Genomic DNA, 12,140 nt, shown 5'->3' with positions numbered 1-12,140 from the left:
CTTATAAAATGAGGAGAAACACAAGACCTGCCTCTCTCTGTGTGCACACAGCGAGGAAGGCCACGTAAGGATATATCCAGAAACAGGGCCCTCAGTGAGGACCAGACCATGCTGGCAACTTGATCTCAGACTTCTAGCCTCCAGAACTAGAAATAAACGTGAGAAATAAACGTGTGCTGTTTAAGCCACCCGGTCAAGGGCATTCTGTTCTAGCAGCCTGAACTGAATCCATGCCATTATTATTATCCTTTCAGAAGAACTTAAGTCGAGTATTTCCAGTGTGAATTTTCTACTCTAAGCAGACTGACAGTAAGGTTACTGCCCCCCCCCAACACTTCTGCCTACATGTCCTTGAACTACAGTGCTCTCCTCCTGATCCTCTTTGTGCGTGAGAATCCACCCAGTGAGACCCCCATCTCCTCTGCAAGGGTCCCTGACCACTGTGATTACTCTCTTCTCTGAGGTCACATCACCAGTGTTAGCCAGTCTGTTTCTCACTTGCGATGTGCTCCTTTCACCATTTTTGTGAATGAAAATGCCTGACCCTGCAATTTGAACAGAAACTCTTGCAGGGCAGGGGGCACTCTGTACTGTGCCCTGCAGGAGCAGGAGCCCCTGTTTTCCGACCCGAACAGGCAGCTCCTCAATGTAGCCCAAGAACGGCCTCTCTCACCCTTAGTCAGTGCTCATCCTCTTCCTGCCTCACATCTACTCCACCTGCCTCCCGAGACTAGCTCTCCTTTGCTCCAGTGAACTCAACAGTGTACCTTTCTACTTTGAAAAAAGAAGAAAACCAAGAGGCCAATCCAAAATGAACTTCCCCCAATTCCCTACTCCCTGAATTCTTTTTGATCACTTACCCAACTTTTCCAAGCTCCCTATCTTGGAGGAAAAACATCCTCGCCTCCTTCTGTCCAAGGTTAATTAATCTCTCTTGGAAGGTCCTATCCTTCCAAGGATCTGCTTGGTCAAATCCCTATTTCACCTGCAGTCACTCTTTCCCCACGTATTACACACATCGTTCTCAACACAAACCACTCCCAAATACCGTCCCATTATCTCCTTTCTTTCTCAGGGAAGGAGACCAGATCACCATTTCCCGCCTCAATTCCTTTTCAGCCCATCATCTGGCTTCTGCCCCAGTGCAAATCACAGTACCACTTTTTCAAAGGTCCCTAGTAACCTCCAAACAGCCAAATCCAAGGCTCCATCCTTGACATCTATTTGCGTAGATGATCCAAGTTGCACCTCTCCTTTGACCTCTCTTCCAGACTCCCAAACTGTGGAAATTATCTATGTGGACCACCACCAGCCTACAAATCAGGTTTCTCCTGCATTCCCTATCTGACGGCACCACTACCCAACCAGCCATCAAAGCGAGGCGCCTTGTGGTGACCCTCCCCTCCTCCCTCCTTTGCCCTACCTCCAACCAATGGCACTTGGTGAACTCTATCTCCGAAACGTCTCCAAAGCTCCTCTCCTCTCCGTGCTCACACCAGTGCCCTAGTTCAGCTCTTATCAGCCTTCATACAGACTAGTACCTTCCCCAAAGCAGTTCCAACCTTTCAGACCTCCACTTTCCACACTGATAGCAGAGTGGCTCGATCTGATAGCAAAAACACTGATGCGATCACTCATATGTTCAATAAATAGTCACTGAGCACTTATTATGGACCGACACTATTCGAGGTACTGGGCATAGGTAAATCAGTGTGTGTCTCCTCTCAAGAAGTTTATATCACAGTAGAGAGAAAAAGGTAACATATCCACGTGTACACAAACACACACACGCACATGTATGCATATATGTCACATGCTGACACATAAAGCAAGAGATGGGAACACAGAGTGACCAGGGTGCTACTTTATATAAAGTGAGGTCACGTAGAGCCTTGTAAGCCACGGTAAAAGCTTTGTGATGTACTTTGACTATGGGGAATACCACTGGAGAGTTCTCAACAGACGTGAAATGATCTCACTTATGCTTTAAAAAAGTCACTCTGCCTCTGTAGAGATAAGACGGAGGGAGGCAAGGATGAAGGGAGGAGACCAGTCAGGATGTTCTCACTTGAGTCCATGCTAAAAATGACGGTGACTGTAGCCAAGCACTGGCAGGACACACAGCAGATGTATTTCATCTGTAGACCTGAGCCAGTTTGCTGACAGACTGAACATGAGTTGAGACCAAGAGAAGGGTCCAAGAGGATTCCAAAGTTTATGGCCTGGGAAATGGGGAAGAGAAGAGTCACCATTTACGGAGATGTGAGGGAAACTCTGGGAGGTACAGGTTAGGGGATGGGATGGAAGGGGCGGCAATGAAGAGGACTGATTCAGACGTGCTATGACCGAGTTGTGTCCTCAAGTAGAAACATCACGTGGATAAATGGATGTTCAGGGAAAGGCCTGGAGGGATATATATTTTGAAGTCGTCACTGTGAAGGTGATAGTAAAACTCCCGAGACTGGGTTGAGATCGTGCAAGAGTGAGGGTTGACGCCGAAGAGAGGAGGTTCGAGGAGGAGGCCTGGGCCCCCCAGCAGCTTCAGGACTAGGCCACAGACCAAGAAGCCACGCAAGACAATACACTGAGAAGTAATATACGAAATGGAAAAGCATCTTTTTCCAAGAGCAAGCTGATCTGATCTGGAACAATCTTTAATACGTACACTGATACATTCACTTAATAGATCCATTTTTGAGATTCTCTTTTGTTCTCTAAGGAGCAGATACAGGATTTGTCTCATCTCCATACTTCAAAATAAATTCCAGCTATTACAAGCACTAAAATCCCCTAATAGCTTAGAAAAATGGGGCTACTCTCTAAGACTCTCACTAATACTGCAGCGTTACCTTCTTGTTCTCGGTTAGCACTGAAAAGTAGTGCTGTGTTCCATAAGGCAAAGAGCGTGGCATTTACTGGCATACGGACAGACAGAAAGTCCACTGGAACAGAGTAACAGGTCCAAAAGGAGACTCAGGTACAAAGACGGAGACTATGATAAAGATGGGTTCTAAATTCCCTGGAGAAAGATGCATTTTTAAATAAACGGCAGGGGTGGGCAATAGCCACTTCAAAAAAGATTAAAACTGAATCCATGCTTTATATGGTAGGCTAGAATTAATTCCAAACAGATAAGAGATCTGAATTTTTAAAATGAAAGGGTGTGGCTGTGTTCTGATAAGACATGATCTATGAAAACTGGCAGCTAGCCTGTGGGTCAAAGTTTGCTGAATCCTAATGTATAGAAACGAAGAAGAATAAATTAAAATTGCATATGTGTGTGTTTAATTCTGCAAAAGCAAGAAAAAGACAAGATAGGAAGGACAGACCAGAAACTAATACAGAGGTTACTGGATGGGATGGATGGGAATGAGGAGGAGGGAATAAGGATGGGAGTGAGGCATCTCTGAGTACGTGTTTCTATGCCACTTTGATATGATAAGAAGTATACAAAATCACCTGTTTGCCCGAAACCTACAATTTGAACCTAACCATGAGGAACCAATCAGAGAAAACCAGAATGTATGACATTCTGTAAGACAACTGGCCTGGACTCCTCAAAAAAGTCTGGGAGAGCGGGGAAGGAATTGGAATTATTTCAGATCAAGAGAGAGATTTTAGAGAAGATAAATTTATCTTTAACTGCACTTATCCGGATAGATTTAAATAAAAATGATTTTAGATAAAGAGGTAGAACGACTCAACACAATGTGTGAACTCTGACTGGATCCTGGAGCCATAAAAGACATTTGGGGACAACTGGGTAAATTTAAATATAAACTATATACTAACTGTTAATTCATTATGAAATTACTTGGATATGATAATCATACTGTGATTATCTGGAGAATGTCCTTAATCTTGAGAGATGCATGCTGAAGTATTTAGAGGTGAAATGTCATGATGTCTGCAACTTGTTTTCAAATGATTCAGAGGGGGAAACGTGTGTGTGTGTGTGTGTGTGTGTGTGTGTGTGTGTGTGTGTAAATGAAGGGAGGAAAAGAATTAGAAAAATATATACTTTGAAGGCAATAAGTGCTGAAGGAAATTTCTCAACAAGAGTAACATCTGGGGGGCCTGGGGTGCTCAGTCAGTTAAGCAACTGGCTCTTGATTTTGGTTCTGGTCACGATCTTACAGTTTGTGACATCCAGCCCCACATTGGGCTCTGTGCTGACGGCACAGAGCCTGCTTGGGATTCTCTGTCTCCCTCTCTCTCTGCCCCTCCTGCGTTCTCTCTCTCTCCCTCTCAAAAATAAATAAATAATCTTAAAAAAAAAAAGAGTCATGTCTGTGTTTCAAGAAAAAGAAATTCCTTTTCCAAGTATAAATCAAATAGTTAAACTTGAAAGCTGGCCATCCTGCTGGTGTAGTAAATATTTTTTTTCTGGTTTACTTCCCATCAAAGACTTAGTGCAAGGAATTAGAGACCAAAGTAGTTTGTAATCCTGCAATTACTAACCAGCCATTCCATTCTGTTTAGAAAGTTACTTTAAGAACACAGAACGAGGGTCAAAAGGTACAAACTTCCAGTTATATAATGACTTAAGTCATGAAGATGGAATGTAAGCGTGGTGACTACAGTTAATAACACTGTATTGCAGGGGGCGCCTGGGTAGTTAAACGTCCAACTTCGGCTCAGGTCATGATCTCACAGTCTATGGGTTCGAGCCCTGCGTGGGGCTCTGTGCTGATGGCTCAGAGCCTGGAGCCCGCTTCGGATTCTGTGTCTCCCTCTCTCTGTGCCCCTCCCCTGCTCACATGGTGTGTGTGTCTCTCTCTCTCAAAAGTAAATAAACATTAAAATATATATACTGTATTGTATATTTGAAAGTTGCCAAGAGAGTGGATCTTAAAAGTTTTCAGCACGAGAAAAAAAATTTTTGTAACTACGTATGGTGACGAATGTTAACTTGTACATTGTGGTGATCATGTAGCAATAGATACAAATATCGAATCATTATGTTGTTTACATGAAACCAATATAATGTGTGTCGATTATACCTCCATTTAAAAAAATGTTTTTTTAATGTTTTATCTATTTTTGAGAGACAGCGTAAGCAGGGGAAGGACAGCAAGAGAGGGAGACGGAGGATCTGAGGCCGGCTCTGTCCTGATAGCAGCTAGCAACTCACGAACTGCGAGATCGTGACCTGAGCTGAACTCAGATGCTCAACCGACTGAGCCACCCAGGCGCCCCCCCTCCATTTTTTAAGAAAAGAACACAGAGGGGCGCCTGGGCGGCTCAGTCGGTTGAGCGTCCGACTTCGGCTCGGGTCATGATCTTGCGGCTCGTGAGTTCGAGCCCCGCGTCGGGCTCTGTGCTACCGGCTCAGAGCCTGGAGCCTGCTTCAGATTCTGTCTCCCTCTCTCTCTGTCCCTCCCCCGCTCTCTCACTCTCTCAAAAATAAATAAACATTTAAAACAAAACAAATGAAATAAAACAAAAAGAACACAGAATGCCACATATGGATGAACTTTGAAAACGTCAAGCCAAGTGAAAAGTCAGTCACAGAGGACCACATGAGGTACGATTCCATTTATGCAAAATGTCCAGAACAGGCAAGTCACAGAGATAGAAAGCAGAATGGTGGCTGCCTAGGGTTGGGGATGTTGGGGGGCGGAGGGCATGGGAAATAACTCTAATGGGTACCAGGTTTCTTTAAAGGGGTAGGTGATGAAAATGTTCTAAAACTGACTGAGGTGCTGGTAGCACAACTCTGTTAAAGGCACCAGGAAGGACTGAATTGTCCATTTTAAATGGGTGAATTACATGGAATTGGAATTACACCTCAATCAAGTTGTTATAAAAACTGAAAGAAAAAACCCACAAGAGCAAAATGCCCACCTCCACCCTCATATGAGCTGCCGCACTTACTTTGAAGCCTTCGTGGAATCATCGGCCCAGCCTCCTTGCCTGCGCGGCGGCTTGGGAGGGGGAGCCTAAAAGGGAAGGAGAAGCCACAATAACAGTTGCTCACCATTGACATTCAAGCATGCAGTGGATGAGGTTAAGGCCACCTAAACCAATATTCTGCCTATCGAAATCTTTCAAATAAAAATACAGTAGCCTTTCTAATTTACTTTCAAAATCTGGGTGCTTTCATGCCCTTCTGTGGGTATATAAAAAAGCAAGATCTATAGGGCAATTTGGCAAAGCTTAGTGAAAGCCTTAGAAATACTTCATACTTTTTAATCCAGTGATTCTAATCCAAGGAATTTATCCCAAAGAAAGAATCAGAGAGAGAGAGAGAGAGAGAGAGACCTAGTGTCATTTCTGAATCGTAAAAAATTCAAAACCAAAACAGACAGTAATAAGAAATGAAGTAAATCATGGAATACACACATGAAGATACTATGTAATAATGAAAAACATGGTAAAAAAAGGATACTTCATGATATGAGAATATTCAGTATATATTAACTTTTAAAAAACATGTTGCAGGGGCGCCTGGGTGGCTCAGTTGGTTAAGTGTCCGATTTTGGCTCAGGTCACGATCTCACGGTTGGTGGGTTAGAGCCTTGCGTCGGGCTCTGTGCTGACAGCTCGGAGCCTGGAACCTGCTTCGGATTCTGTGCCTCCCTCTCTCTCTGCCCCTCCCCTGCTAGAACTCTGTCTCTCTCTCAAAAAGAAATAAACCTTAAAAAAATTAAAAACAAACAAACAAACAAACAAACATGTTGCAGAACAGTACACATATGCTTCCAATTTGGTGAAAAAACTATTAATACGTAATATCAAGTGTCTAATGAGCTATATAATACACGAGTGAGAGAGGACCCCAGTGACGGAATTATGGACAATTTTTAATTTCCTTCTTTGTGTTGTTGTCCATTTTCTAACTGTTTTTTTTCTTTACAATCACTTTATCTTTTATAAATTGAAAGGTAATAAAAAAAGATGTAAAACAGAGGTTTGCTTAAAAAACATAAACTAAACTGGCAGGATAAAAATCTACTCAGCTTATTTGGGGAAGAAGGATTCACCTGCAAAGGATGCATTCAGGAACCCAAGTGTGGGCATTCTGGTCCAGTACATCTCAACTGGAAACACCAAGGGAACATCAAGCAATCCACTGAGTCAGTCAAGGTGGATAAAACAGCAATGAGAACATTTCCTATTTTCAATTGCCCAGCATTCTCCTAGGATTGTTTTTTGAAATATCAACTTCCTTTTTCTAAGAACTGCATATACTTATAACGGTTGCTCTCAGTCTAAGGAGATACTTTGATGAATGACTAAAAACACAGGTTGGCCAACTTTTTCAATATTTCTCATTCTGCGGGCCACACGGTCTCTGTTGCAGCTATTCGATTCTGGCACTGTAGGGCAATAAACAGCCACAGACAATAAGTAAGCAAACAGGTGTCACTGTGTTCCAATAAAACTTTATAAAAACAAGCAGCAGTCAAATTTAGCAGGAAGGATGTGGTTTTGTAGAACCTTAGACTAAAATGTGTCATTGCAACATCCTTTAAATTTATCACTTAAAGCCTAGCTTGTAACTTAAAAAAATTTCTTTTTAATGTTTGTTTATTTTTGAGAGAGAGGGGCAGAGCACGATCAGGAGAGGGGCAGAGAGAGGAGACAGAATCTGAAGCAGGCTATAGGCTCTGAGCTGTCAGCACAGAGCCCGACATGGGGCTTGAGCTGAAATCAGATGGTCAACTGAATGAGCCACCCAGGCTCCCCCTAACTTGTAACTTTTTAAGAAAACATCTCTCAATGTGCCAAAATACCTTTATACTTTTGATGTTTTATTTTGCACCAAGATATACTTTCCTTCTGGCTTTTCTAGTAGCACCCCAGCCTGCCAAGGACATGCTCCATCTAGATACCAGGGTGAGCCAGAACCTTCCGGAAATGACTGAGAAGAAACCAAACCATAAAATGCCTCTATCCAACTCAGCTCCCAGGACATACTAGGTGCCACGTTAGAGAAAACGAACTTGACTTTTCTAAGCTAGAGGCAGGTAATGGAGCTATCTGGGGGACTCTGTTAGAAATGACAAAAATGCAGAAGTGGAAAACAAGCTACTGTCTGTCTCTATCAGGGGGGAAATCCCAATCCAAAGAAGATGTACCAAGGAGACGCCCACCGCTGCTCCCCAGTCCACACATCCTTGTCTGGTGTCCCTGCCACCCACACCCACCCACCCCTGGGCCAGAAGGGGAAGCCTCTACTCCACAACCCTACTTCCCTCAGACACTGGATGAACCAGGGGACCAATCGATTCCTCTGTCCCAGGAATCCAGAACTGAAGCTCAGAGGTTAAGTTGTTTCGAAAGCAGGAGCTGTCGAAGGACCAGCTACCTGGAAGCGGAATAGCCCCAAACTACCACAAACCAAACTTGCATATAAGCAGAAACCAACAACCCTGTGTGGCTGAGCTTCTACTGTGTGTAAGGCACTGTGCTGGGGACACTTGAAATGTTAAAGAGAACCAGACTGAACCACAGGGGGGCCCCCTTGAGGATGTTTTAAACGAGTCTGGCCTACAGGCCGTCTTCCCTGTACTTCTGCAGGTAACATTCCCTACTTCCTTACCCAAGGATAGGACCATCTTGTGAGAATGAACATTCCTGAATTTGGAGGTGACAGACCCATAGCCACATGTTGTGTTTTGCCAGACAGTGGGTTTTTTTGTGTGTTTTGGTTTGTAAATTTAAATTAATATTTAAAAAACTGGAAGATCTGCACACGCAATCCGGCTTCTCCTGAAAAACTCAAAGATCCAGTAGCTCTGGGGCTGAGATAACAGTTGCCCCTGTGGACAAGACCGGCGCATTCCAGTTGGCCACAGTCCCCACCGGCCCTCTCTGTCTCCTTCCTGCTAAAGTCAAGTGCAGCTGCCCTCTGTTACTACTGCTCTTGTGCTGTTGTTCCTCTTGCAGTGCAGAATCCTCTCTCTGTTCCTACGTCTAATGGAAAATGAAAGCCAGGTCAGGTGTTTTGAGAAAGACGGGCCTGAGCGTATCTCTTGGCTGGAAGTGTGAGCTTATCTTACAAGTTCCGGATGCGCACCGAAGGAGTGCCCGTATCTTACCCCTAGCCCCACTTCACTCAGCGAGAACACCTGCCCGGCCCACGCTGTCACGCGTGCAAGTGACCCCGGAGCTATGGCCTCAGAGCTGGCATCCTCTGCTCTCTTCTCTTCGCTCTGGATGTTGGGAAGCACAGAATGAACCAAGTCAGATCCAGGGTGCCATAAGGTCGGGGTGCCTGAGTCCCCCTGGCACTCTCCCCGTGCCGTGAGATGCTGAGAGTGGGCGAGAAGGGAGCGAACTTGGGTCGCACTGGCAGGGTTCTGCCACTTGTCTCCTGGTCCCGGCGGTTTTCCACTGTGGGGTGACAATGGTGACAGAGGGAGCAGAGACTGAACTGGGAAGGGGCTCTGGGAGATCAGACGGCTCGGAAAAGGGGCACCAGCAGCCTATACTTCCGTCAAAATGCGTTCCTTTGAGTAACTGCTAAACGGCCAGACTAAATCAGGGGCTGAACGGTCAGCGCTTAGAGCAGTGCCCGCCACGCCAGCACTCTGTCTTCCCCTGTGATCATCACCGGCGGCGTTACTAATGTCAGTATGTGAAAGGTTAGACCGCGGGCAGTAAAATATACCACCATTAGGAAAAAAAAAAAAAGAGAGAGAAAAAAATTGAGCCCGGCCTGAGCCGTCACTTTGACTACTAAGGGACATTGTGTGGTTAATAAAGTTCCCTAAGATTCTGAAAACCAAAACGACCTGCTTTATCTCCTTTAACCACAAATCCCAGGAAGCCACGGCTGTCGGGGAGCCGATGCGAGCCCTTTCCAGCCGGCCAGCGGTAGCACAAAGACGCATTTTCTCTCACGCTCCTCCCGTTAGGAAAGCGTACCAGCTGCTACATTAGGACCGCAGCATCAAAACAAAAAGATCACCACGTAAGAGTCATACCTCCGCACCCAACAGACTGAAAACCTAGTTCCAAAATCAAAGGGTTTTTTTTCACAAGTGACTAAAGACTTCAAGAGTTGACATAAGGCTGTAAAAACTGTGTAAGCTACCTTCCCCTGAGATGCGCAGGGTGGGGCCGAAGCTGCGACTGTCCTCCCCACTCCCCACCGGGAGCCTCGCCCACCTCGACCTTGGGAGAGAGTGCAGAGGAAGAGGGGAGACCAGAAGGGCAGGCAGAACCCGCTCCCCACAAGCTGGGGCTTGGCACGAAGCAGGAGCTGTCTCCCTCCTCATGGAAAATCCTTAGTTTCGGTCTCATACCCTGGGTCCCAGGGTAAGAAAACTTTTTTGTAATACTCCCTACTGTAAGTCTTGTTATGGCCACACACAAATATCCTGTCTAGATGAAACAGACTTAATTAACCCCTATTAAGTTACAAAGGCAGTACCCCCAGAATCCAACTTCGTTCCCTCTGTGGGGAGCTGGGCACTGTCCTATGTGCACTGGGTAAGATTAAAAAACAACAACAACAAAAAACAGATGGCACCTTTGTCCTCAAATGTTACCCCTGTTCAGTGAGGTAGAGAAGAGGCCAAATTCAGAGTGTTATCAGGTCTGTATGAAATCTACGTGATGGGACATCTGGCTTACTCTGAAACTGAAGAGGCCACACTGGAGGTGGGAAGTAGGCATCAGGGGTGGAGGGAAAGGGTTATTCCAGGGACAGGCTGCATCCATGGTCCAAAGGCGAAGCTGAGGAGGGATCCCCTCCGCCACGGGATAGTTCCACTGAATTCTGCAGTTTTCTTGCCACCTCCGGTGGTTTTACTGGAACCACTTTCCCCTGGCACATCGTTAAGACAGAACTGTGACAGGAGTGCATAAGCTGGCAGTACACAACTGAAGATTCAACAGAACTGTGCAAGCCAGGAAGTGCTGTGGACAAGGAGAGGGCGAGGAAGCTTCATGGGGAAAGTGGAGCTTGCCCTGGAGTTGAAATATACATGGAGATGAAAAGGAAAAGCGTTCCTGAAGCAACCAGATGCAAGGGACAGGGATTCCAGGAGAGCACATAAATAACACTTGGGCTGCAGCAAACGCTATTCATTGATCGGCATATTGGTAGGAGTCCCTGGGAGAACTCTCTGGGGGTCTGAGCAGCTTGGCACCTGTTACTTTCCAATGCAGGCTGTTAAGTGGAAGCTGCTGCAACTTGTTCATGAGGCAGCGGTTTGACATTGACATTAAGTGCAAGCGATCTGTCTGAAATGTAAGTGGCTCACTGGCTTCTAGCAATATAATTTAAAAGGTCTGGCGGGTCCTTTGAAGGGACAGTCCAGCCCGTGAGGGTCTGGCTTCGCTTCCTACGAGCTATGAAGACACCTAGATACCTGATAGGCCCTGTTTCAAAAAGAGTGTCGCAGCTTTCTCACAGAGTGATCTCATAGGAAACACACTTACAGGCCACACCCTTCCTGTTGTCCTTTTAGGACCAGCTGCCGGGAACGAAGCTTCCAGTTTCCCTGGGTGACAGATAAAATGCTGGGGGGCGGGGGGGGGGGGGGGTGCTTTAGAGACATGCATGTGCTCCCAAGCTTGACTTCCAGAGCTCCAGTCCCTGCCTGGTGTGGTGAGAAATTGTAACCCTTTGGTTACAAACCTTTCGATTGGGGCCAGGGGTCCTTCCCTCTCCTGCCCATCAGGTCTGGGCAGGACAAGAGGACATGAACATGTGATTTATCTGCTCTCAAATATTATGGGTCTGAGTTCTCTGTATAATGGCCCGGGTATTTAAAGGAAAAGGAATTAGCTCTTGCTCCATCCTCTAAACTAGAAACTTACTCTAATAAGGCCAGACAGGCTAAGACAGTCAGCTGGGGCCCTTGTTTCTTTTTTTTTCCATGGAGCCCACCAAGTCCAGAATCCTCCCTAGTCAAGCACTCAGGAAGACATCACCAATCTGTTTGAATCAAGACTTTGGAAGAAGTCTGTTTGCTACCCCTGTGTTAGGAGAAGGGAAAACAAACAAAACAAAACAAACAAACAAACAAACAAAACCCTGGAGGGGAAAAGAGGGGAAAACTCAAGTGATCTTAAAAGCGAAAAAGAAGACCTGATTCTAGAATTCAAAAGGTCCTGGTTTCTTCTTTTCATTGTTCTGCCTCTGAAATTCAGAAGCACAGCCTCAAAACATCTGCTGGGAA

The 12,140-nt window shown here is 45.5% G+C and overlaps 1 protein-coding gene across 5 annotated transcripts in view; it reads right to left on the bottom strand.

The window, feature by feature from the left end:
• IFT43 (intraflagellar transport 43) overlaps positions 1 to 12,140 on the bottom strand; it is an 81,126-nt gene that overhangs the window by 45,924 nt on the left and 23,062 nt on the right. For 4 of the 5 annotated variants that reach the window (XM_058739769.1, XM_058739772.1, XM_058739768.1 and 1 more), the window contains exon 3: positions 5,878 to 5,942. In XM_058739769.1, the coding sequence (XP_058595752.1) occupies positions 5,878 to 5,942 (65 nt within the window). Of the gene's footprint in view, positions 1 to 5,877; positions 5,943 to 6,986; positions 7,044 to 12,140 lie in introns of all 5 variants that reach the window. The other variant, XM_058739771.1, reaches the window with a different exon arrangement.

Source organism: Neofelis nebulosa, chromosome 7, assembly GCF_028018385.1.
Source record: "Neofelis nebulosa isolate mNeoNeb1 chromosome 7, mNeoNeb1.pri, whole genome shotgun sequence".
In the NCBI taxonomy this organism is placed as follows: domain Eukaryota; kingdom Metazoa; phylum Chordata; class Mammalia; order Carnivora; family Felidae; genus Neofelis; species Neofelis nebulosa.
This window is presented reverse-complemented; position numbering and strand designations above follow the sequence as displayed.